The following is a 26307-nucleotide window of genomic DNA, read 5'->3' as shown; positions in this document are numbered from 1 at the left end:
ATGTTGAGCTTACCTTCTGGGAGTTGACCCACCAAGACAGCCATGATCAGTGTCTGGCACACGTCAGGGCTCAGTAAGTCTTCATTCAGTCAGAGACATGGACAAATATGTAACTGATAATGAGCGTCAACACTTAGAACAAAAGAAGATAGTACAAGTCAGAGCCAGGGGTGACCAGGTTGGGGGCGGGGGGGCAAAGATGAGTGCCCTTCTGAGGAGTGAGGACACAGATGGAACGAATGGAGACATGAATCTCCAAATCTAGATGGTGTGGGCTTAGGAGGCCATGCCTGTCTATTGTCTTAATGCAGGTACGACATGGCTTTGGTTGGTTCACACAGCTTACAAGCAGAGTCCCTCCCTCACTCTCCCTTACACTCAGCCGTCTGCCAGTCTCCCACTGGCCTCTGCCCGCCCCTTCCGCCTTGTCTCACCCAGCTGGGCCAGGCCTAGGGAGCAGGCACAGCCAAACGTTAGCTAAGAAATCACCCTGTCCTCAGAGGACCCACAATCCAGTGATCCTGTTTCTTAGGAATGGCAGCCATGCTTGTTCCCGGCTTAAGGTTGAAACTTTGGAAAGAAGAGAAGAATATGGGATGCAAACAGATGGGGGCTTGACCTGATCTCTGGGCCAGAGCAGGATTTGATCTCTGAGCCACAGCTCAGTGTATCCCAAGGAAGCCTGCTGGAGGGAGGATGGTGAGAGGCATTCTTGATGCAGGTCACACACACTGGACTGCTGGGGCAAGAATGGGCCATTTCTAGCCTTTTGGGTCTATTGTTTTCAGGAGGCCTCACCCATGGTAGCCCTCATGCTAAATATATTTCTTTATAAATAATTTGAAAAGATTTTCATAACTTCGCTTTGGAAATTAACTGACTATGAATAAGTTGTGGGTTTTTTTAATGTGCAGTGGGCTGTGACTTCTCAGCAATCATCACCCATAGAGATGAAATCTAACAAGTTTTGTAAATATGAGAACATTTTGAATATTAAATTTGACAGAATAATGAAACTGACAATATTATGGTTTTTGTTGTTGTTCAGTTACTCAGTCGTGTCCGACTCTTTGTGACCCCATGGACTACAGCACACCAGACTTCCCAAGCACCATCTCCTGGAGCTTGCTCAAACTCATGTCCAGAGTCAGTGATGCCATCCAACCATCTCATCCTCTGTCGCCCCCTCCTCCTCCTGCCTTCAATCTTTCCCAGCATCAGGGTCTTTTCCAATGAGTCAATTCTTCACATCAGATGACCAAAGTATTGGGAGTTTCAGCCTCAGCATCAGTCCTTCTAATGGGTATTCAGGATTGATTTCCTTTAGGATTGACTGGTTGGATCTCCTTGCAGTCCAAGAGACTCTGAAGAGTCTTTTCCAATACCATAGTTCAAAAGCATCCGTTCTTTGGCGTTCAGCCTTCTTTATGGTACAACTCTCACATCCATACATGACTACTCGAAAAACCATAGCTTTGACTAGAAGGACCTTTGTTGGCAAAGTAATATCTCTGCTTTTTAATACGTTGTCTAGGTTTGTCATAGCTTTTCTTCCAAGGAGCAAGCATCTTTTAATTTCATGGCTGCAGTCACCATCTGCAGTGATTTTGGAGCCCAAGAAAATAAAGTCTGTCACTGTTTTCATTGTTTCCCCATCTATTTGCCATGAAGTGATGGACTAGATGCCATGATCTTCGTTTTTTGAATCTTGAGTTTTAAGCCAGCTTTTTCACTCTCTTTCACTTTCATCAAGAGGCTCTTTAGTTCCTCTTCACTTTCTGCCATAAGGGTGGTGTCATATGAATATCTGCGATTGTTGATATTTCTCCCTGCAATCTTGATTCCAGCTTGTGCTTCATCCAGCCCAGCATTTTGCATGATGTACTGTGCATCATAAGTTAAATAAGCAGGGTGACAATATACAGCCTTTCCCACTTTGGAACCAGTCCATTGTTCCATGTCCGGTTCTATTGCTTCTTGACCTGCATACAGGTTTCTCAGGAGGCAGGTCAGGTGGTCTGGTATTCCCATCTCTTTAGAATTTTCCTCAAACAGCTAACAAAAAAAAACAACAAAAAAAAGAATTTTCCTCAGTTTGTTGTGCCCCACACAGTCAAAGGTTTTAGAGTAGTCAAAGCAGAAGTAGATGTTCTTCCGGAACTCTCTGGCTTTTTTGATGATCCATTGGATGTTGGCAATTTGATCTCTGGTTCCTCTGCCTTTTCTAAATCCAGCTTGAACATCTGGAAGTTCTCAGTTCACATACTGTTGAAGCCTGGCCTGGAGGATTTTGAGCATTATATAAACATTTAATTACATATTTTTTATATTTTAGTATTTTGGTGCCAGTGACTTTACTCCCTCGACATGTGGGATCTTAGTTCCCAGCCAAGGATTGAACCTGTGCTCCTTGTAGTGGAAGCACAGAGTCCTAACCACTGGACCACCAGGGAAGTCCCACCAATGATATTTTTAAAGGTTTCACATGTTTTCATAGGCTCTTGGCACTGTGCTTAAGGTGCCCAGCAGCCAAACCCATTCTGGTGATGGAGGACTTTGACTTTTTGGATGTCTTCTCTCAAGCTCTCTGGCAAGCAAGCAGAGTGTCTGATAGAAGCTGTGAAGTCAAGAGGATGGCAGCCAAGGAAATATATAGATATAGTTAGTATATGATGTTTTTTTGGTATGAGGTTAATATTATATAAGAGCCTCATTTTTTTTTCAGAGCAAAGTTGATGTATTCAATCAAATAAGATATTGCCTTAACCCTCAAAAATACAAAAACAGGGAAGCCAAAATATGAGAAGTAATACTGCTTGGCATATTTCTTGAAGCCAGATTTGGGAGTTGGCCATAGCTCTGCTTGCATGGCCCATAGTCTTAGGGGTCTCCAGGATGAGGAATCAACACTAAGGTGGAAGGTGACATGAGAGAAGGGTCTACTTTAGCCCTAACTGTGGCCTTCAAGGAGGTGTTGATGAAGTGAAAGAGACAAAAACCATTTGTAAACAAGACAAAGAGCCAGGGAGGGGAAAGCCAGGTGGGATCTGGAGTGTCCCATGTGATGGGGAGGCTAACTTAGAAAAAGTCAGATAAAGAACGAGTATGACTCTATTGTTGGAGGTGTCCTCTTCTCCAAAAAAAATGTGAGCATGGCTAAGACTGATCTAGTCTAGTGGAAAAGGTGGACAACATGCATGAACAGATGGTGAATCTGAGCAGAGATAGGAAAGTGTTTAAAAAAATGGAAATGCTAAAAGTGAAAACTGTAATATCAGAGATGAAGAATTCCTTTGGCCAGTTAATCAAGTTGGACAAAAGCAGAGGGAAAAAAAATCTGTGCGCTTGAAGCCAGGTCAGGAGAAATTTAAACTGTAACTCTAAGCTAAGGAACAATTGAGCAAACCCAAAGCGAATCAGCTCTGACAGACATGATTGAAGTCCCAGAAAAAGGGAGAATGGGGCAGAAGAAATATTTGAAGAGAGATCTACTGAGAATTTCCTAAATTAATGAAAGAAAACCAACCACAGATCCAAGAATGTCAGAGAACCCCAAACAGGATAAAGAAAAACACACCTAAGTATAGCATAATCTAATTGCTGAAACCAAAGGTAAGAGAACATTTTGAAAGCAGCCAGAAATAAAAACAAATTATATAGAAAAGAAAGAAGACTTCTCAGAGACTTTGCCAGTCAGATGGTTCCTGAGGTCCAGCTGTATCCCTTGTAAGTCCACAAGATAACCCAGTGTTTCCCAGGACGTTCCCTGTCTAGGGGCTGATACTAGCTTAGGTGGGTTTCAGTTACCTGCAGAAACAGTAATGGGCTGGAACTAGCAGTGTCTCAGCTGAGCAGCGTCTTCCAGGGCATGGGCCCCACTTCTCCATAGTGCCCAGCCCCCTTCTCTCTATACACACCTGGCCCTGAGCTGGCTGGTGATCCTTAAAGACTCCTTATTGGCTGTGAGTTGGGAGGAGGCAGAGGAGGAGAGAAGATGGATACACTAGTCAACTGGTCTGAATGCCTCTCAAAGAAGGCCCTGGGATCTGACTATTGCATCAAATTCTTTGCACAAAGGTGACTCAACCTGGACCAACCAAAGCCAAAGGCCAGCTGGTATACCTGTCAGGGCTCTGCTGAGGGTATGGTCATTGCTATTGGCAGTAATGTCTGTGGGGACGGGAGCAGCTGCCAGTATTTCAGGCTTGCTGTGGGGGTCAAGAAGATTCAGGTTTCTTCTCCCACACCCCCCATTCTGAGTCCCTGTGTAAACCTCTGTCCTCTCACTTTCCAGAAGCTCCTTTACTACAGGAGTCACAAGGGGGCAGCAGAGTGCTTGTTTAAGGGCCTCGGCTGTCCTGGATAGGGAGACGGCTGAACTGAATGGGAACAGCTCAAGGAGGGACACAGCCAAAGCTGGGTGGAGTTCATCTGAGAAGGAGCTTGGCTGAGTAAGGAGAGCAAATATGATCAATATAGGGAGAGAGACAAGGGATTCCAGACCCATCCTTTGGACATCTGGATCCATTCCTGGTGGCTTCAGCCTAGGGCACTTGATTCACTCACCCCCTGCAGGGTCCTCAGCTTTGCAGTTCAGAGATCTGTCCTTGTCAATGATACTTCAGGCAACTATTTTTTAGGAACTCTGCCAGGAGGCCCTTCCTGAAGATTTCCTTAAATATGTATCACATCCTCAATCATTCAACAAATATCTATTGGGTACCTAATAGGAGGCACTGTTGAAAGCATTGGGATATAGTGCTGAAGAGTTTGTTTTTTTAAAGTGATTTCCCAGAACTTTTATTGGGCAAAAATAAACAAAAAAAATTAGTAAAATACACAGTATGTCAGATGGTAAAAGATGCTATGCTGCTACTGCTGCTAAGTTGCTTCAGTTGTGTCTGACTCTGTGTGACCCCATAGACGGCAGCCCACCAGGCTCCTCCGACCCTGGGATTCTCCAGGCAAGAACACTGGAGTGGGTTGCCATTTCCTTCTCCATTGAGATGATGAAGAAACACAAATTTCAGCAGAGGAGTAGGCCGTGAAAGTTTCACTCGACCTCCAGGGCATTCCTGAGATTACCATTTAAAATAGGGTGTGTCAGGCCTCACTGAGTTGACATTTGCGTAAAGACTTGGAGATGAAGAAGCAAGCTGTGAGGAAGGGTGCACAGGCAAAGGGAACAGCCTGAAGTGGGAGCATGCCTGGCATCTAGAGGAATGGCCGGGTCTCCCGTGTGACTGGTGCTAGGTGAGTGGAAGGAGAGTAGCATGGAAAGTGCTGGAGAATGACTGGAGGTCACTGAAGGCCTTGTAGGCCACTGTAAGGACGCTTTGTTTTTCAGTCTGAAAGAATAGGAGCCATTTTTACTCTGAATAAAATGGGAACCACTGCAGAATTCCAAGCAGAGACGTGACATAATTGGGTCCACCCTTCCAGAGCATCACCCTGGCCACAGGGATGGGAACAGGCTGCAGGCGGGGAGGGGGACGCTGACGATTCCCTTTCTATTCAGGAAAGTTTAGTAAAGGAACTCAAATGCTACTCTCCCTACCAAGAAGCCTCTTCTGATCCTCCGTAAGGTGCCCCCTTCTCCTAGAGTTTCTCTCCATCTCTGCTGATGCATCTCTTCCAGCATTGGTCAGTTCTGTCTTTGTTATAGAACATGTTTTTTTTAGTATTTATTTATTTGGCTTAGTTGTGGCATGCATGATCTTTAGTTGCAGCATGTGGGATCTAGTTCTCTGGCTAGGAACTGAACGTGGGGCCCCCTCCACTGGGAAGGAGCGTCTTAGCCACTGGACCACCAGGGAAGCCCCTGCTTTGGGACTGTTGGTGAGCTGTCCTCAACCCCACCAGATCTTAAACTCTTTAAGAGCAGATGCCCTGTTGCTTCCGTAACTGTAGCTGCCCCCAGTACAGAATGCTGTGCACATAGTAGAAACCAAGTCAGATTTTTTCCCTAAGGAATAAGTGATCCCACCCTTCCTTAATTGAGCTGCCTTGCTTTTGCTGCTGAGGCCTCTTCCAGGCTGCATTTCTGCCTGGAGAGCCACATCTCTTTGTGTTAAATGCTTAACCACCATGACAGTCCTAATTCGGTCTGTTAACCATACTACATGACATAGCTTGTCAATGACCTACTAAAGCAGCCTGTCAGAGATGGCAGGAAGCACATGCCAAACATTGTTTGCCAAAGCTATTGCCTCTGGAGGCTACTGAGAGCAAATTAAATGAGTAATTATTGAGTCCCTAAACATTTATTGAGCACCCACTGTGATGTTATGCACTGTACCAGGCTGTAAGGGTATAAAAGTCAATTAAACAAACTTCTAAGGAGCTTACTACAAAAATAGGATACAGGCTATATGCAAAGCACCAGAATAATAAAAATACATAGAACTAGGTCCTTGTCCTCCCAAGGACTTACCATCTACTTGTTATGCCCAAGTTGCGAAATCTCCCAATGACCACCAGGGAGCCGGTATCCGATGCAAAAGAAAGAGAGTTTTTATTACCAAGCTCGAGGTGGGGCTCCCACCGTTACCAAAGCAGCGGCTAAGGAGAGGAGCCCCGAGTTTTGGGTACACTGCTTATATAGGGAATATTCAGGTGAAAGGGTAACAAAAAGGAGTGTTCAGGCTGAAGAACTACTGATTGGTTACCCTCTTCTATAGGGTTGTGTGTGGATCTCTGATTGGTTTTTTTTCACTTACACGGTGAATCATTATTTCACAAAGGTAAATCATCATTTCCAAGGTAAATCACAAATGTAAATCATTACTTCCAAGGTAAATCACAAATGTCACAAATGTAAATCATTACTTCCAAGGTAAATCACAAATGTAAATCTTTACTTCCAAGGTAAATCACAAATCCTTGAACTTAAAGTCAGGAGGTTTGTCCTAAGGGCTGATTGGCTTGTGCATAGTGGGGCAAGTTTAGGCAATATCCAAAGTCTGTTTGCCCGGTACCTTTGCAAAAATGGAATTCTTTTACAAGATGGAGTAGCTCAGGCTCTACACACTCATCACTCATTTATCGATTACTTAATGCACTGTGCTAAGGCTGGATGTGTAACGAAGACACTGAGACACAATCTCTTTTCACACTCCACTGTGGAGAGATAGTAAATAGTGGGGATCTAGCTACGTAAATACGGGGTCACACAGAGTCCGACACGACTGAAGTGACTTAGCAGCAGCAGCTACGTAACAAACACAAACACAGTACAGACGCAAAGTCAAATGGAGAACAAAAGAAAAGGATGTTCTCTGCAGAGTCTGGAAAGGCCCTCAGGGCTACGTGGGATTTCAATAGAAAGCTGAAGGATGTCTAGAACTAACACAGGTGGTGGGGTGGAGGACTCCAGGGGAATACAAGGGATTAGAATATGATAAACAGAGCGTGTTTACACACCAGAAAGTGGTCGATATGGCTGTAGTTCATCAGTAACAAGCCAGATATTACAGGAGCAAAGCTGGGCTGAGATTGGGTTTGGATGAGCTTGAAGGCCAAGCTGATGATTTTCCTCAGCAGGCAGTGGAGAGCCATGGATGATTTTCAAGGAAAGCAGTGATGTTACTAGACCTGTGCTGTAGAGAGGCAGGTGTGGCAACATGGAGAAGTTAGAGAATGGATGCAAGGAGACCAGTTAGAGGACTAGCAATGAAGTAAAGGCCCAGCTTTGATTGCATTTACTTATTTGTGCCCGTATTTGTTCACAGACATCTCAATATGTGCAAAGTCTTGCATTGACTGAAGGTAGGGGCGGAGCAGACAGGGAGAAAAATAAAAATAAGACCTAGTTTATGTCCTTAAGGATATTTTAACTAAGTGAGAGACATGGACCACTGAAATGCTACCAAAATCTTCCCTTGTATCTGTCACGTGACACTTGGCTTCCCTCCTGTTCCCCACATTCCCCTGGCTCTAGTGGGAATTCATGATCTTCTGCCTGTAGGCCAGGGGTTGCTCCAGTGCCCAGACTCCTCTCCTCATGCCTCAGGACATCCCAGGGTGACTTCATCCTCCCTTATGGCTTCAAACATCAGCTCTATGTTGATGATTCCCAGATGATTCTCCTCTGGGTCCTAAAGCTGTATGCCCAAACACCCAACCGAGGATCTCAATTGGTTGCCCACTGGCATCTCCAACTCATCTGAATACGTGCTAAGTCACTTCATTAGTGTCCAACTCTTTGCGACCCCATGGACTGTACCTAGCCTGCCAGGCTCTGTGTCCATGGGATTCTCCAGGCAAGAATACTAGAGTGGGTTGCCGTGCCTCCTCCAGGGGATCTTCCCGACTCAGGGATTGAACCCGAGTCGCTTACATCTCCTGCGATAGCAGGAGAGTTCTTCACAGCTAGTGCCCCCTGGAAGCCCACATGCAAGTATACTGGGTCAGAAATTATATTCATTTGTAATTTTGGCAAGTACTGACAATTTACAGTTCTACTAGTAACACATTAGAGGGCCTCTTTCTCCATAACCATGCCAAGGGCGTATTGTCAAACATTTGAATTTTTGCCTATCTATAGGTGAAAAATGATACTGAAATGTAATTTCAATTTTCTTGTGTGAAGTTGAGGATCTTTTCATATGTCTAAGAGCCATTTATCTTTCATGTTAACCATCCTATTTTGTTCTTGTATTTTTGTTCTTTCTCATATTGATTTGAGAGGATTTTGTATATATTAAGCAAATTAGCCCTTTTGTCTATACGAGCTGCAAACATTTCCCTCAGTTTGCCATTTGTCTCAGTTTATGGTGTTTTTTGCTCTGCACAAATTATAGATTTTTATGTTGATAGAATTGTCTTTTTTATGCTTTGGGAAATTTTGTGCTATTCTATTTTCTCTGCCGTGACATATAAATTTATAATTTTACTATTTTACATTTATTTAAACACAATTGATTCATATAGATTTATTTTAGTGTGAGGAATAGAGATACTAGTTTTTTTTTTTCAGGCGGCTACACAATTGTCTCAATGCCACTTACCATATAATCCATCTTTCCCCTACTGATGGGCAATGCCACCTTTATTACATGCTAACATTTTAAATGTCTTGTGCCTATTTCTGGACTCTTTGTTCTCTTGATCAAGTTGCCTATGCTTGTGCTAGTGTCCTCTGGATTTTACTATTTTAGCTCTTATTGGTTTAATATCCAAGGGAGCTATTCCTCTTTGATTAACTTTCTTTTTCAGAATGCTGTTATTTTTTAATGCAAAAATTTCCATATGAATGTTATATTCAGATTATGTAGTCTGTTGGTATTTTTATTAGATTGTGTTAAATTTATAGATTAATTTATGGAGAGCTGACATCTTTATGATAGTGAGTCTTTCTACCCAAAAATAGAGTATGCCTTTCCATTTATTCTCATCTTTTTTGTGTTCTTTGATAGTAATTTCAGTTTGGGGCACCTAGATCTAGCACACTGTTAAGAATACTCTAGGTTACATTACTTTTTCCTTGCTATTGTAAATGATATTTTTATTCCCATACACTTTCTAATTGGCTATTGTTCATTGACTTTTTGTGTATAATTTGTACCCACTTTGCTAAAATGTCTTATTTGTATTAGTTTTTCAGTTGATATCCTCTGGTTTTCCAGTTAGGCTATTAAATCATAAATTAATAATGGTAATTTCACCTCTTCCCTAGTTTTTATATCTCATTCCCTTCTCTTCTGAAATTAAGTAGGCTAGTATTTCCAAGGCAGTGTTAAATAAAAATAGCCATAGGGGCTATCCTCATGGAATACCTAACTTTAATGGGAAGAATTTAGGTTTCCTCATTAAGTGTGATTCTAGTTTTCAGACTGAGATGGAACAAGTCAGATGTTTCATAAAGTTTGCCTGTGATTCTCTACCTTGGGGATTGATATTTCATTGAAATTCAGCCTGTGTATGAGACTTTCTTTGCAGATGGTTTCTCCTCCCTTACAGAAAGGGGAAAAAAAAAGTATACAGATATCAAGTAGAGTATATGTTGACTTAAAATGCATTATGAGGGGCTTCCCTGGCGGCTCAGTGATAAAGAATTTGCCTGACACTGCAGGAAACACAGGTTCAGGTTCCATCCCTAGCATGGGACGATCCTACATGCCACAGAGCAACTACGACCATGCCACAACTATTGAGCCTGTGCTCTAGAGCCCAGGAACCAAACTACTGGGCCCTTGGCCACAACTGAAGCCCACATGCTGTAGAGCCCGTGCTCCACAAGAAAAGCTACCACAATAAGAAGCCTGCACACACAACTAGAGAGTAGCCCCTATTCGCTGCAACTAGAGAAAAACCAGTGTAGCAACAAAGACCCAGTGCAGCCAAAAGTAAATAAATAAAAATTAATTTTTAAAAAATGCAGTATGAGTCCAAAGTCATCTTTGTACTGGTCAAAGCTTTATTAAACCTGACTTTCTAAGAAGGTATATTTGAGCCAAGAGCAGGGCAATCCTGTGTCCTGAGTGTCCAGAAAGTAGCAGTCTCAGGTGAAAGAAAAACTGGTCCTGCTCTAATGGAGGGGAATATTATCAGACACTGGGTCCAAGACTGACCACCTGGCAGGAGACACTAGGACCCAAGCCCTAAGATCAGTACCAACAGCTAACATTTTATAAGCATTTGCTATATATGACCTACTTGTTTAGGCAGAGTGATTTATTCCTCAGAACCATCCTATGAAGTGGATACTATTATTTCCCAATATGATGAAACTGAGGCAAAGAAATATAACTTTTCAAGGTCACAAGCTGGTAGGTGAGATAACTAAGGTTTAAAACAAGGCAGAGCCTGGGAATTCCCTGGTGGTCCAATGGTTAAGGCTCTGAGCTTCCACTGTGGGGGTGAGGTGGGGGCACAGGTTTGATCTTTGGTCAGGGAACTAAGATCCCATATGCCAAACAGCCAAAAAAATAAAATGAAACAAAATTGGACAGAGCCTCTATTCTGTTTAAAAAAATTTTTTTTAGGATTTATTTTATTTTTTGGCTGTGGTAGGTCTTTGTTGCTGTGCACAGGCTTTCTCTAGTTGCAGCGAGCAGGAGCTACTCTTCGTTACACTGCGCAGGCTTCTCACTGCAGTGGCTTCTCATGGTGTGAGCACAGGCTCTAGAGCACAGAGGCTTCAACAGTTGCAGCCTGTAGGCTCTGGAGTGCAGGCTCAGCAGTTGTGCTGCACGGGCTTAGTTGCCCTGCAGCATTATGGGATCTTCCCAGACCAGGGATCGAACCTTCATTGTAAGATGGATGCTTAACCAGTGGACCGCCAGGGAAGCCCAGAACCTGTATTTTAACCACCATGTCCTAATCCCTCAGATGAAGGAACCTGGGGCCCTGAGCAAAGTTTCAGGAGAAACCATGATCGTTGCCTCCCTGGCCGGGCCACATCTGTCCTGGGGAGGGTGCTGTACTGTGAACGATTACTCTGGAGCCAGGGACAGCTAACTGGAGGCTGGATAACTGGTGCTACTGCTAACTTTTCTTTACGCACACTCTTCTTTTTCTTCCTTTGCTGGCTCCTTCTCTTGTTGTTCAGCTGCTCAGTTGTGTTCCACTCTTTTTGACCCAATAAACTACAGCATGGCAGGCTTCCCTGTCCTTCACTATCTCGTGGAGTTTACTCAAATTCACATCCATTCAGTGGGTGATACTATCAAACCATCTCAACTTCTGCTGCCCTCTTCTCCTTTTGTCTTCAATCTTTCCCAGAATCAGGGTCTATTCCAGTGAGTCGGCTCTTTGCATCAAGTGGCCAAAGTATTGGAGCTTCAACCTCAATATCAGTCCTTCCAATGAATATTCAGGGTTGATTTCCTCTAGAATTGACTGGTTTGATCTCCTTGCTGTCCATGGGAGTCTCAAGAGTCTTCTCCAGCACCACAATTTGAAAGCATCAATTCTTCAGTGCTCAGCCTTCTTCATAATCCAACTCTCACATATGTACATTACTACTGGAAGAACCATAGCTTTGTCTATATAGACCCTTGCTAGCAAAGGGATGTCTCTGCTTTTTAATACACTGTCTAGGTTTGTTATAGCTTTCCTTTCAAGGGGCAAGCATCTTTTAAAATCATGGCTGCAGTCACCATCCACAGTGATTCTGGAGCCCAAGAAAATAAAATTTGTCACTGCTTCCACTTTTTCCCCTTCTAGTTGCCATAAAGTGATGGGACCAGATGCCATGATCTTATTAGTTTTTTGAATATTGAATTTCAAGCCAGCTTTTTCACTCTCCTCTTTGACCCTCATCAAAGGGCTCTTTAGTTACTCTTCACTTTCTGCCATTAGAGTGGTATCATCTGCATATCTGAGGCCCCTTCATGGATCACAGCCTTGTCATAGCGAAGGGGCTTGTATAACTCAATGAAACTATGAGATATGCTGTGCAGGACTACCTAAGACAGACGAGTCATAGTGAAGAGTTCTGACAAAATGTGGTCCACTGGAGAAGGAAATGGCAACCCACGCCAGTATTCTTGCCAGAAGAACCAGAACAGTATGAAAAGGCAAAAAGATATGACACTGGAAGATGAGCACCCCCTCCCGCCCAGGTCGGAAGGTGTCCAATATGCTACTGGGGAAGAGCAGAAGGCAATTACTAGCAGCTCCAAGAAGAATGAAGCAGATGGGCCAAAGCAGAAACGATGCTCAGTTGCCTATGTGTCTGGTGGTGAACGTAAAGTCTGAAGCTGTAAAAAACACTGTTGCATAGGAACCTGGTATGTTAGTTCCATGAATCAAGTAAATTGGACATGGTCAAGTAGGAGATGGCAAGATTGAACATGGACATCTTAGTAACTGTGAACTAAAATGGATGGGAATGGGTTCCTCCTCTACCTTACCTTAAATGTTGGAATCCCCAACATTTAAGCTTATGGCTAGACCATAAGCTTTTATTCCAAGGATGATGGAGAATTTTGAGCAGAGGCTTGACATGCATGGATTTCCATTTTGACGGGAATACTCTAGCTGCTATAAAGAAACTGGAGGAGAGGTGGTAAAGATGAAAGCTGGGAGACTAGTTAGGGAACTCTTGCAATAGTCCAAGTGGGAGACAATGAATCCAGGGGATTTGTATCAGGAAATAGTGGAGAAGCTGGTGAGATATGACCAGATTCTGGATATATTCTAAAGACAGGGTGGGAGGGGTTGTCTAGTATCCATGCAGTTACTCAGGCCAAAAATCTAGATCTTATCCTTGATTTTTCCTTTTCCCTCATATCCCAAATCCAATCCATCAGCAAGCCCCTGTGGTTCTACCTCCAAAATACACATCAAAGTTACTATGTCTGTCCATTTTCACTGCCCCCACAACCCAGCTAAACCACCTGAGTTTACCTCTTATTTGGATCGATACAGTAGCCTCTACTCTGTTCTCTCTGTTTCCTCTTACTTCCCTACAATCGGTTCTCCACAAGCAGGCAAACAGATCATTTATAAAACTAAATCATATCACAGAATGGATGCTTTTGCATCTTTTAAGGACTTTCTAATGCAGTAAAAATAAAGGCCAAGGGGACTCCTAGTGGTCCAGTGGTTAAGACTCTATGCTGCCACTGCAGGGGGCACAAGTTTGATCCCTGGTCAGGGAACTAAGATCCTCCATGCCGTGTGGTACAGTCAAAAGTAAATAAATATAGTTAATATAGTTTTTTTTTTTTTTTAAGAATAAAGGCCAAAATTCATACCATGAACCACAAGGCCTAAAATGATCTGCCCTGATGACCTCTCTGTTTTCATCTCCTCCTCCTCTCTTTTTCTTGATCATCCTGCTCCAGCCACGCTAATCTCCATCCTGTTCCTCAGTCTCTCCAAATTCTTTTCTGCTTTGGAGCTATGCTGTCCCCACTGACTAAGCCATTTTACCCCAGCTCTTTGCCCAACTGACCCCTTATCAAATGTCAAATCTCAATTCAACCCTCATCTCCTTACAGACCTCTGTGATAACTCTCACCTAGTATAGCTACTATGCTGTATTTAGTATAGTCCATCACATCTTGTATCAGAAAATACAATCTTTCAGGGGAAATACAGTAGGTTAATGCTCATTAAGCAAGATCACAAATGAACAGGGGACTCTTGTCCCCTGAGAGTGTATGAAGGCTATCATACGCTCAGGGCCAGAAGGCCCAGCCTCCCATCTAACACTTGAATCGCCTGGCAATGTTCACGTGAGGAGTACTTGACACCTCCACTGAGAGGGTCCCACCTAGCTGCTAGACAGCTTTGGAATTGTACTTTTCTTATTCCGAGCTGCATTGTTTCTTTAGAGCTATTACACTAATGTGTCCCTCCAAGGAAGCATGAAACAAATAGAAACTGTCTTTTAGAGGACAGTCTTTTTGGTTTCTCAAGGCAGCTCTCACACCCTCAAACGCCCAGCTTTTCCTGTAGGCTTGTCCTCCCATCTTCAGGGCTTCTCCTCTGAAGGTGCTTCCGCGGGTCGTCTTACCTCCCAGGGCCAACAGCTCCCTCCAGCAATCCGGGCGTGGTGGGGCTGAGTGGAAGGGCACTCCTCTCCCAGGGCCTCTACTCTCTCTCTTTCTCTTTGACCTCTGCTTTCTAGAGCCGCCGTCCACAACTCTCCATCCTTTCGTTAGACATCAGCCTCCCGGCCCCTTCTATACGCCACATCTCTCCGGCTGGAGAGAGCTCCTCAATATCGTCTCCCCATATTGTGCCTAGCACAGGCCTACCACGGAGTAGTTTCTCTAAAACCGCTGGTGGAATCAAACAACCTATCAGTGGTCCTGGGAAACTATCAAAGTCCTAGATCTCTAGCAAGGCGGCAAGATTCGGAAGCCGAAATCTAGTAGCTGCGCGGCCCCACCCTCCGGCCCACCCCCTCCCAAGGTTGCCTCACCTAGCCGCTCAGGCTATCCGGCTCCAAGTCTCGCCTTTCCCTTTAATCACTTCCTCCAACTTGGGGCCTATAATACTTGATGTCTCCCAACAAGGTGTTTCAATTAGGAAAGACTTTAATTTCGGCTGATAACAAAAAGGTAATATCTTCGGTACCATGGCCACACCCCTTTACTTACGTAGTCGGGGCGAACCGGAAGGGATTGCTCAACCCTTAGTTCGTAGACCCGGAAGCAGACGGACCTCACGGAAGCCGGCCTTGGCCCTGCGGCTGCTGCCGTCGCCGCGGAGAAAGTGTTGGAACTGGCAGCCTAGGAATGGTGAGACTTCGCTGTTCGCCTTTGAGGGTTCTGAGGAGAGTTGAGGGTGAAATGGGGTTTCTCAGAGTGCTGCCGGGTACGATCCCCCCCAGGTTTGGGGCCCCGCCCCGGTAGCGCCCCGAAAATCTGCGCATGCGTGGGCCGGACCGGGCCAGAATTTGGTCCGATAAGTTACGCATGCGCAAAGGTAGCTTGCCAAAGGTAGGGTGAGAATTAGCCTGGGAGTTGACTACCTTCCCCCGCCACCGGCCCCTGGGGCTTGAATCAAGGCTCCGAGAGCATCAGGGTTCATTCGGTGCTTTGCTTTTGAGTTGCAGGACTGACTTCACCACTTCTATCCCGAGCCCCTGAAACAGACCCGGACAAATTCCCTACTTTGGGTGTGCATTTGGCGGGGAGAACGAAGGGCGGAGGGCCAGAAAAGGAAGGGGGCGCAGACCCTGCCTCAGTGTAACGGCGGCATCGGGCTCTTCACCCTTTCCCCACCCAAGTGGCTAAATTCCCAACCGTATCCGATGGAGCGGTTTGACGAGCGCACCTGCGGGTAGGGCTGGAGCGCTTCCTGGTCAGAAGCGTCCCTGATCAGGAGGGGCGGGACCGGAGAGTCCTCAGTACGAGTTCTTCGGTCTTAGGCGAGGGTCCCCCAGACGGCGGTTGATGTTTGCTCAGTGACCAAGCCGCGTTTTTTAACTTCCACGAAGTAACGCCCTCTAAATCTTTAGCCAAAGCTTCAAATGAAAAAAAAAAAGGTAAACTGGTTGGAGTCCCATCTCCTTTTCCTTTCCCGTGCTTTGGACTGGGAGGGGAGCCGAGTGGGCAGCTGACAAAGCAAAAGAATCCTTTGTTTCTTGCTAGTTTGGAGTCAAGGCCCTTCACGTAGAGGCTGTTAGTAGAATTAGAGGGGTTTGTGAACTTCCTGAAATGTGTACATTTTTCTAGGGTTCCTAGCTTTTATCACTGTCTCAGAGATGTTGGTGACCTTCAAAGGGCCACTGGTTTATTAGGGTCATATTGGCAGAATATATTGTATCCCTTCTGGTGTTTTCGCTAACTTATGGGATGCTGAGGACCAGTTTCAGTATAAGGAGGTGAGGGTGGCCAGATGGAAATCTGAGCCTCAGGGAGCCTCATTTCTCCTTTGCAGAATCTCCTCTCGGCCTCTAAGCTCACCTGGTCAGAATCCTTGGATGAGCCTGTGGGACCCTTCCTTCTAGCCCTGTGGTTTGGAACCAGTGGCTTTGGGACTGTAAGAGGATGGACAAAGGTAGTATGAGGCCGGGCCAGCTCCCCAAACGCTCAGGCGCCAAGCATCTGCTGATTCCACCCCGTGCCTGGCACGTGTGTCTTTCGGTCCTGGCTGGGCATTGCCACCTCCCCCTGGGCCAGCACCACCCACGTACCTCTCGGCAGAGGCCACAATTGACTGACTTTCTGTTGAGCTGCTGCTCTTTGGCATGGCTGCATTTTGATGGCAGAGGGAGCAGTTATGCCCAGAGCCCGGTGTGTCGGCATCACCAGTCTGACCTGAGCACCATGTGCTGCACGACATGACACGTGGCACCGGGAGAACTGCCCAGCGTGGAAGGTCTGGGCCCAGATGGGACTGGATGGCCAAGGAACTCCAACCTTAAAACCTCAAATGTGAAGGAGGCAGGGGAGGGACCAAGAGGGCTGGCTGGGAAAGGGGGGCTAAGTAGGGGTCCCTTGTGCAGAGGCTCAAGGCTCTGCTTGGCAATTAGGAGCTCTGACTTCACTACTTCTCTGTTTTCTAGATTCTCAGGGGCTCCTAGATTCATCCCTGATGGCATCGGGCACTGCCAGCCGCTCAGAGGATGAGGAGTCACTGGCAGGGCAGAAGCGGGCCTCCTCTCAGGCCTTGGGGACCATCCCTAAACGGAGAAGCTCCTCTAGGTAATAAGGGTTTGAAGGGCCAGAAACGGAGACTGGCATGCCTTCACCCCCGCACCCCTCTGGGGCCTGCGCTGGCAGAGGCTTCTGCTTTTCCTGACCTTACTAAGTCCCTCTCCTTGAGGCTGAGCAAGGGAGGGAGATCTTGGGTCTTTGATGTGAAGTCTTTGTGGTGTGGTACCCTGTCATCTCAGAGGGTTGGCGCATAGAGGTTCCACGCCTTGACCACTGAGCCAGAGCAGTGAGCACTCTGACTGCTGGGAACCTGCTCTCCTTTGGAGGCTGGGTGTGGGTGAGTGGGTACTGGGAGTGGGGCACGGAGAGCTCACTGAGTAGGACTCTTCACAGGTTCATCAAGAGGAAGAAGTTCGATGATGAGCTGGTGGAGAGCAGCCTGGCTAAGTCCTCTACCCGGGCGAAGGGGGCCAGTGGGGTGGAACCAGGGCGCTGTTCAGGGAGCGAACCTTCCTCCAGTGAGAAGAAGAAGGTGAGGATTGGGAGAATGGGGAGTAACAGGGGGTGGGGGCCAGTGCCAGATTTCGTGTTTCCCCACAACCTTCGCCAGCTGGCAAGAGCCCTGCAGAGGAGGCTTGTGAGAGGATCAAGCCGCCCCAGCCCCAACCTCAGATGCCTGCCTCCTGGGAGCCCATCTCACTATTCCCCCTTTCTTGCTGCCCCCCCCACCACCACCACCCTGTCAGCGCATCCTGTATCACATTCTGTGTGGGAGGCATAGAGCGTGTATCTATTCTGGGAGCAGACAGCCTGTTCCCAGCATTGCTGGGTGTAAAAATAACCCCCAGGTGGCATTGCTCTGGCCCCAGACACTGTACCAGCAAGAGTGTTTTCCTGGTATCCTCCCCACCCACCCTCCACTCCGGGGTTGGGGGCACCATCAGCAGAAAGAAGACCCCATATGGTCTAGGACTATGTAGAAATACTTTGATGGGGGCGGGAATGGGGAGGGGCTGGTATTAGAAAGCTGAGCTCCCTGCCTGTGGCTTCTTGTTGGGTGGGGCTGTACAAAGCTCTGGTTCTAAAGCCCCAGCTGCCCTGGTGCCAGCTCTGAGCTCACTCTGCTCCTGCCCTCTGCCCAGGTGTCCAAGACCCCTAGCACACCTGTGCCGCCCAGCCCTGCCTCAGCCCCTGGACTCACCAAGCGTGTGAAGAAGAGCAAACAGCCACTGCAGGTGACCAAGGACCTGGGCCGCTGGAAGCCTGCGGACGACCTCCTGCTCATCAATGCCGTGTTACAGGTAGTGCTTCCTCCCACAGGGGTCTTGTTCCCTTTTCCTCACCACTTCCAGTTCTCAGCCCCCAGCTAGCCTGGCAGTGTCTTGAGGTGGCACGGGAGGGTATTTCCCAGTTTCAAGGCTGGAACAAACTGCTCTGGGGTCTTGCAGACCAATGACCTGACATCTGTCCACCTGGGTGTGAAGTTCAGCTGCCGCTTCACCCTGCGGGAAGTCCAGGAGCGCTGGTACGCCCTGCTCTACGATCCTGTCATCTCCAAGTGAGTGAGCTGGCCCCAGTGGCGGCATGGTACTGGGGACACCAGGATTTGGTTCTTGAACAGAAAGAATTTTACAAGAGAGGGGCTGGGAGGCAGGGCTCCCTGGGGCCTGGTATTCTCTGAGATGATACCAAGACCTCCCAGGCTTTAGGGGGAAGCTTCTTCCTGATATCAACCTTGCTAGTCCAGGCTGGATGCTGAGAACAAGGGCCTGGAAGCCGAGGAAGTAGCACTAGAGAAAACACCAGAATGAGTTCTGGGAGCCCTGTCCTACTGCCTTATGCATGGTGGTTTAGGGCGGTCACCTTCCAGCTTTCCCACACTGACCTCCCACAGTTGCTTCCTTCATAAGAAGTAGTTGGAACAGAAGAACACCAGGGTCCCTTCCAGTTCTAGCAGTCTGAGTTCCCGATACACCTCTGCACACGCACAACACACTCACTTCCTCCTCAGGCACGTCGTTTGACAATATCAGAATAATGCTTAACATCCATCTTCTACTCCACAGACGATGGTGCCACTTAAGCTATAGCCACAGCTGTGATACACCAGGAAATGGGCAGGGCGTGGTTTGGTGTCTAGAGGGTGGCCGCTTTAGTCAAGTAAGGGCAAAGGTCTTGGGGTGGGAGCAGCAACTGGTCTTAGGATCGCCCTCAGGACTGGCCTCTAGGCAGCTGTGCCCTTGAGTCTCTTCACAGGGTTGAGCACAGGAGCCTGAGTTTTCTGAATTGCCTGTTCCTGTTTTTGACAAACCCACAAGGCCACTGGTGCCTTGCTCATCACCTCGGGCCCTTCTGTTGAGGGCTTGGATCTTTGAGATGTGGATTGCAAAGGCCTGCAGGCTTTGGAGAAGTAGGAACCCCAGATTGCTTGACACCCTGTCTTCAACCCTGCCCTGCTCTCTGTCTCCCTTCTTCCCAGGCTGGCCTGCCAGGCCATGAGACAGCTGCACCCAGAGGCCATTGCAGCCATCCAGAGCAAGGCGCTGTTTAGCAAGGCTGAGGAACAGCTGCTGAGCAAAGTGGGATCGGTAAGGCTGAGGGCTAGTAAGACTAGGGGGTAGGGCAGGAACCAGTCATCTGGGAAACTGACTGCAGGGAGGCTGCACTGACTGCAGGGAGGCTGCACTGCCTGGGGACTTACCCTGCAGACACGTGTACACCTGCAGGGCCTCTGTGGACGGGGTCCTCTGGGAGAGCCAAGCCTGGCTCCTGGCAGGCAGGAGCTGTCACTTTTTCCATCTCCTGATGAGGACTGGGGTATTGGGCACAGACGGTGAGGCAGGGGCAGGACAAGGAAACCCTGATGCCCAGAGCATACTCCCTGCCCTGCAGACCAGCCAGCCCACCTTGGAGACCTTCCAGGACCTGCTGCACAGACACCCCGATGCCTTCTACCTGGCCCGTACTGCCAAGGCTCTGCAGGCCCACTGGCAGCTCATGAAGCAGTATTACCTGTTGGAGGACCAGACAGGTAACTGGGCCCAGGATCTGGCAGAGTGGGGGTGTGTATGTATGAGTGCGGAGGGGGCTGGATGCAGCCGCTCTTAAGTGCCTTGTAACAAATCCTCTGGTTCCCAGGGTCTTGTTCACCTCTTTTTGCAGCAAAAACCACTTCCTTCCAGAGGGAGGGAGCATGGCTGGAATGGTCTTGATGGTAAAGGTAGCCAGAATTGCCTAGAATCTTGAGCAAAAAGACTAAACAGCAGGGTCTTCTACTTCTCGATTAGCTTGCTTTTTTGACATGTTTGACAATTACATAAATAACACGTTAATATTTTCTTCATGAGTAACTTTCAAACTTTAGTAAAATGCAAAAGTCTTTCAGTGCTCACCCTCCCCCCTTTCCCTCCCTGGAGATAAAGACCATTTTCTCTAAGCCTTTCTGTCCTTTCCCTCTCTCCACTTTCCTCCCACCAGGCTGTGGGGCTGCCTTCAGGCCACTCAGAAATCCCCGCAGGGGCTTCACACCCAGGCCACCTGTCTTCCTCTTTCCCAGGGGTCAGAATGCTCTCCAATTCCTCTCTTCCCTTGCCAACAAGATGCTCAGTCTCCTAATGAGTATTAGCAAAGTGGTCCAATTAGATGGGAAGAAACTCTTCAGTTAGATTTAAGATTCAGGGGCAGACCTGCATAGTCCGAGCACACTTTACTTTACAGTACTTCTTAAGTACTGTTGCATGTTGGCTGCCATATAGTGGTTTACACTGATCCGAAAATCAAGCCATGGTTCTGCCCTTCACCTTACTCGCTAGGTTTTGTAGCTTCTGGATAATAGAAGATTCCTAGCAGAGGATTTTGGAGAGGGCAATGGCACCCCACTCCAGTACTCTTGCCTGGAAAATCTCATGGGTGGAGGAGCCTGGTGGGCTGCAGTCCATGGGATTGCGAAGAGTCGGACACGACTGAGCAACTTCACTTTCACTTTTCACTTTCATGCATTGGAGAGGGAAATGGCAACCCACTCCAGTGTTCTTGCCTGGAGAATCCCACGGACGGGGGAGCCTGGTGGGCTGCTGTCTGTGGGGTCGCACAGAGTCGGACACAACTGAAGTGACTTAGCAGCAGCAGAGGATTTTAGGAAATCGTGTCAGGAGAGGCCCCATCTTCTCTTCCTGAGGATCTCTGAATTTAGTGTGCAGTGTGCCTCCTTTATTCCTGCAGCTTCCAGATCTCTGCTGCTCGCCCAGGCTCAGCTGTCACTGACGTCCCACAGAGAGAGCAGACACTGGATAAAGTTTATTTTTGCTGCTATAGCTAGCTCCTTTGTCACTCTTTTGAAAGTTATCTTGTGTAAATTTGCTAACGTAAAGGTATAACTTTGCAAGAGTCATGCTGTGTGGGTATTTGATTTCTTGGCTATTTGGTGCTTGGAGTCTCTAGCAACAGGGAGCATACACTGCTCACTTTTCAGGTCAGCTGGATGTTAGGTTGGTAGGATTCAGGCAGCTGTGGAGGGGTGACTGCCCCAGCCCCATCTCCCACCCAGTCTGGACTAGGGTGACGGCGGCGGGGAGGAGAGGCAGTAGGGATGGAGCATTTGTGGCTCCTGTGCAGCCCCCCTCCCCGTTGCTTCCCCGGCAGTGACGACACCTCGGGTTGTCAGGCTCCTAAGCCAGCAGTTTCACTAGCTAGTAGAACTCTTGCTGAGCAGACACTGCAGTCCTAGGAACCACTGACCGTGAAGGAGGAGTTCTCAGATTTGAGGACCCTGGCCCTTTCTACATTTTGACCACAAAGAACTGAAAAACTTTCATAAAACTTTTTCATTAAAAAAAAAGTCAGTATTTATCCTATTATCTGGTGGGTGTAGTCTATATCTGACTACATATGATTATATTCCATTTCTTTTTTTTTTTTTTGGAAAGAAAAGGCATTTCATGGCCCATTAATACGTATTGACCCACAGTTTGAAAACACTGGTTTTAAGGCTCCTTCTGACACCTCCTGAATGAGACTTGACTGTCCTGTGCCTCTCAGCTCCTTGTGGCAGGAAATGTTTGGGAGCATGTGATGTAGTAGAGGGAGCAGTTTAGACTTGGAATCAGGAAAGCAGCCTTGATTCCTGATTCTGTCCTGAACTAGAGTCACAGAGCTTAACCCGCCCTCCTCTGCTCATCTGTAACGTGCAGCTCATAGTAGTGCCTTCCCTGCATAGAGCAAGTTTTGTCAGCGGGAACTCTTTGCACACTGAGAGAGCACACAAAGGTCAGCTTTCATTCCCTGCACTTTCTAGAACCGCCTCTGCCCCAGCTAACCCTGGGATGCTCTGTGCCAGAGTAGCGCACAGTCTGATCTGCGTGCACTCCGTTACCTGTGTCAGGGTCACTGTTGTTGATTTCAGCGCGAGGCCGTCCCCATGGGCTCTCTCTACAGTTTATCCTGTTGGTTCCATTGTCTGCTCAGCGTCGCGGGGGTGAGTGGGAGCATTGGCACTGACCCTCCCTCTGTCCTTCGTTCAGTGCAGCCGCTGCCCAAGGGGGACCAAGTGCTGAACTTTTCCGACGCAGAGGACTTGATTGATGACAGTAAGCTCAAGTGAGTGGCTGGGGTCACAAGCAGGGCACAGAGAGCCATGTGTCTCCCAAGGACTCCCCAGGCAGCTCCCACACTGCCCAGCCCTGCCTCTCACTGCAGGGCCTGGAGTCCCAGTTGCAGCTGTTGTGCCTGGTCTCCCTGCTGAGCCCTCCTTACCCCAACCTCCACCCTTTGTACGTGACCCCCCACCCCAGGGAAGGAGGCTCAGCTGGGACCAGAGGAGCAGCCTACAGGGCCGCTGGGCTGCGAGACCCTAGTGAGCCAAATAGTACCTAATAGTGATGGCAGGTAAGCTTGAATTGGAGCTTGATTCATCCTTCTCTTCTCGCCCCCCAGGGACATGCGAGATGAAGTCCTGGAACATGGTGAGTGTGCCCTGGTGGGAACGTTGAGGGGGTGGGAGCTCCTGCTGGAACAGAAAGGAATAGTACAAGGTGCCGATGACCTCAGATCTTACACCCCACCTCACCCCAGAGCTGACCGTGGCTGACCGGCGCCAGAAACGGGAGATTCGGCAGCTGGAACAGGAACTGCATAAGTGGCAGGTGCTAGTAGATAGCATCACAGGTGAGGAGTCCAGGGGCCAGCAAGCTCGCACTCTCACTCCCTTCGCCACACCTCGAGCACCTGGGTTGCTGGGCTGGGCTCACCCTCCTCTCCCAGACCTGTAGCTCCTCTCCCTCAGTGGATCCTGGCCTGGTTCCCCACCTTCCACACTGGGGCTCTCCCCTGACACAAGCTGCTCTCCCCCAGGCATGAGCTCCCCAGACTTCGACAACCAGACCCTGGCGGTGCTGCGGGGCCGCATGGTGCGGTACCTGATGCGCTCTAGAGAGGTGAGGCTGGCCGGCCCTCCCCGTCGTTGTCCCCATCCCCATCCCCACAGCCCCTTGTGAGGTCCCCCCCCGTTGATCTTCCCCTCAGAGCCCTTTCTATGTCTGGTCCTGATTTCTCATCTTTCCCTGGCCTGTGTGGACCCCTCCCATTCCTCAGGTCCCAGCCCTCACCTGCCCCATTTTCCCAGATCACCCTCGGCAGAGCGACCAAGGACAACCAGATTGATGTGGACCTGTCCCTGGAGGGTCCGGCCTGGAAGATCTCCCGGAAGCAAGGTATCCGCAGGGAGCAGCGTGAGAAGGTTCCTCCAGCCCCAGGCCTTGGCCTCCATGGAAGCCTTGGGGACAGACGGGCTGAGGAGCTGGTGTTTTAAGATCCCTAACTTGGAGGTGCTGGGTGCCTTGTAGTGTCCCCAGGAAGCAGAGGGTACATGTGGGTTTCAGACCCTTTTCTAGCTTCCCTCATCCTGTCATAGCCCTTTCCTTTCTTTTCCCGAAGGTATCATCAAGCTGAAAAACAATGGTGATTTCTTCATTGCCAATGAGGGCCGGCGGCCCATCTACATTGATGGACGGCCTGTGCTGTGTGGCTCCAAGTGGCGCCTTAGCAACAACTCAGTCGTGGAGGTGAGCTGGGGGCAGGTGGAAAGGCCAGGGTGAACCATGGGGTGTGGTGAGCCAGAGTGTAGGCTTGGCCCTAGCCCCAGTCTCACCTCCGTCCTCAGCTACCCCTTCTCTCCTGCCCACAGATTGCCAGCCTGCGATTTGTCTTCCTTATCAACCAGGACCTCATTGCCCTCATTCGGGCCGAGGCTGCCAAGATCACGCCACAGTGAGGAGTGGTGGTGGGACCCATGGGCTCTCTCTGGCCTCAGCGTCCCCTGCCATCCCAGCCCCTGGAGCTGGGGACTCAGGCTCCTGGAGAAACCAGAGTGGGCAGCGGGAGACTCGGCTCCTGGCCCCTCGATCTGAGCCTCTGTGGGAGGGTGGGGCTGGCCCTGGGAAAGCACCTGAGGCTGGGACCCTCAGCTTCCTTAGTGCCAGAGCCCCTCCTTCTCTCTGCAGACGATCCTGCCCTTTCCCCCAGACTCCCGCCTTTGCTCCCTATCTTCAGCTGATTATTAATAGCTTCAGGCTTTTCTTTTATTATTTTTCTTTTGTAAATACAAAGCACTGAGTTCCAAAGTAGTTTCTTTATTCTCTTTTTAATATAAAAAACAAGGTGACAGGTGAGGCAGGGCACATGCAGGGGATAGCAGAACCCCTCCTGGGCCTCGGGCCACTGTCCCCCAGCCTGCAGAGGGCGACAAGGTGGTCAGAGGAGCAGGCTGAGAGGAGCAAGGGCCCCAGGAGTAGGAGCCCAGAGATTCCTGGGCTGGGGCCTGCCCCTGAAGTTCCCACCCACCCTGTGAGTCCGGGGCCAGGCCTTCCATTTGCTGTCTAGCTCCCTACCCTGAGTCCGAAGGTAGCACGGAGTCCCTGGGGGGTGGGGGGTGGCTGTCCCCTTCTCCACCCTGAGCTTGGGCAGAGCAGCAGATGGAAGCAGGTCTGGCAACACTGAGTTCTGAGGCTGGTGGTCAGACCCCTGTGCCTTCTTCCTGGGTCCACTGGACCGTGCCAGAGCCATGGCAGCCGATAAGCACCATCTCCAGGCTATGGGGCTCCCAGGGCAAGGCGTGGCCCCCCGAAGCTGGTGGGGGCTCTCCGGTGCTAGCAGCCTCAGCCTGGGTCACGGGCTCTGGAGGCCCAGTCCTAGCCCCTTCCTCAGGAGGCGGCGAGCCAGGGGTGCTGGGCTCAGGGCAGAGTTCTCCTGAGCCAGGGGGCTCCGAGTCAGAGGTGGAGGTCCAAAAAGCAGTGGCTCGAGGCCATGGTGAGCTCTGAGATGCGGGAGGGCCCCAGGGCCAAGGAGCCACAAGGGGAGGGGGCCCTGGACGAGGGTGGGGCCAGGTCCCACTCAAGACAGAGCCAGCTGAGGGCTGTAGGCAGTAGGAGGACACCCCAGTGTCCACACACAAGGGCTGCAGCAGCCCAGAGGCGCCGGCCGGGCAGGGCCCCTCTCCTGACGCCCGAGGGCAGGGGCCCTCCCCATGGGGTGCCAGGACCAGCTGCACAGCCTGGCGAAGGGACTGCAGCCCCTCCCGCATCTGCAGCACCTGCTCAGACAGCTCCATCACCTGCAGGGAGGGTGGGCGTGGTCAGAGTGGAGTCGGGACCTGCCAACAGGAGGCACACCCCACCTTGCCCCTCACCCACCGCCTGCCGAAGCTTGTCCAGCGTGTCTGTGTTCCTCACCTCGCTGGGCCCAAGGGGGACAGTAAGCAGGCCGTTCTCTGTGGACAGTAGGAAGGGGTTACCAACCAGGGCTGGTAAATGAAGACAGCGTGGGGTCCAGACCTCTGCCTAGTGAGCACAGACCACACTGGCCTGGCCAGGCCTGCTGCCAGGAGCAGCCATTTGTAACCTTGCCCAAGTTGCTAAATCTAGTGCAAACTGCCAGGGGGCCTCGGGCACACTGACTCGGGCTTCCCCCTCGGGAAGCTGCCTTCGTGACTGTCTCTTGTTCTGTCTTCCAGCCTAGGGGACACTCTCAGGGCTGCCGGGCCTGCCTGGTGGACATTTTTAACTCTGCTTCCCCAGCCCTGTATCTCCCGCAGTGGGCCAGACACTTCTAAGGGTTTTAGCAACATCATCTCATTTAACATGCACAACCACCTTTTTACAGATAGGAAGCTGGCAGCAGAGATCTAAGCTCCATTTCAGCTACCTTCCAACACCAACGTACTGGTGTTACCCACCAAACTCCCCCGCCCAAACCA

The 26307-nt window shown here is 49.1% G+C and overlaps 2 protein-coding genes across 5 annotated transcripts in view; one reads left to right on the top strand and one right to left on the bottom strand.

The window, feature by feature from the left end:
* The first annotated feature begins 14891 nt into the window (after positions 1–14891).
* Positions 14892–24679, top strand: MCRS1 (microspherule protein 1). 3 transcript variants are annotated; one of them, XM_040234082.1, is made up of 15 exons: positions 15092–15197; positions 16342–16461; positions 16970–17108; positions 17454–17592; positions 18203–18361; positions 18509–18618; positions 19540–19648; positions 19953–20091; positions 22580–22655; positions 22992–23020; positions 23130–23222; positions 23409–23491; positions 23680–23767; positions 23991–24118; positions 24241–24679. In XM_040234082.1, the coding sequence occupies exons 2-15, from the start codon at positions 16452–16454 to the stop codon at positions 24325–24327; spliced, it is 1389 nt and encodes a 462-aa protein (XP_040090016.1). In that variant the 5' UTR covers positions 15092–15197; positions 16342–16451; the 3' UTR covers positions 24328–24679. The 3 variants fall into 3 exon arrangements, with proteins under 3 accessions (XP_040090015.1, XP_040090016.1, XP_040090018.1); XM_040234084.1 differs by having other exon boundaries at positions 15101–15197; positions 16342–16782; XM_040234081.1 differs by lacking the exon at positions 16342–16461 and having other exon boundaries at positions 14892–15197.
* The window catches only part of KCNH3 (potassium voltage-gated channel subfamily H member 3), an 18556-nt gene continuing 16918 nt past the window's right edge, over positions 24670–26307 (bottom strand). Inside the window, exons 14-15 of one of the 2 annotated variants that reach the window (XM_040234029.1) lie at positions 25745–25854; positions 24670–25665 (exon numbers count right to left, since the gene is read on the bottom strand). In XM_040234029.1, the coding sequence (XP_040089963.1) occupies positions 25069–25665; positions 25745–25854 (707 nt within the window). In that variant the 3' untranslated portion in view covers positions 24670–25068. The remainder of the gene's footprint in view (positions 25666–25744; positions 25855–26307) is intronic. The other variant, XM_040234030.1, reaches the window with a different exon arrangement.

Source organism: Oryx dammah, unplaced genomic scaffold (assembly GCF_014754425.2).
Source record: "Oryx dammah isolate SB20612 unplaced genomic scaffold, SCBI_Odam_1.1 HiC_scaffold_29, whole genome shotgun sequence".
Classification (NCBI taxonomy): domain Eukaryota; kingdom Metazoa; phylum Chordata; class Mammalia; order Artiodactyla; family Bovidae; genus Oryx; species Oryx dammah.
Note: the sequence above shows the minus strand (reverse complement) of the source record. Positions and strands in the feature narration are given on the sequence as shown.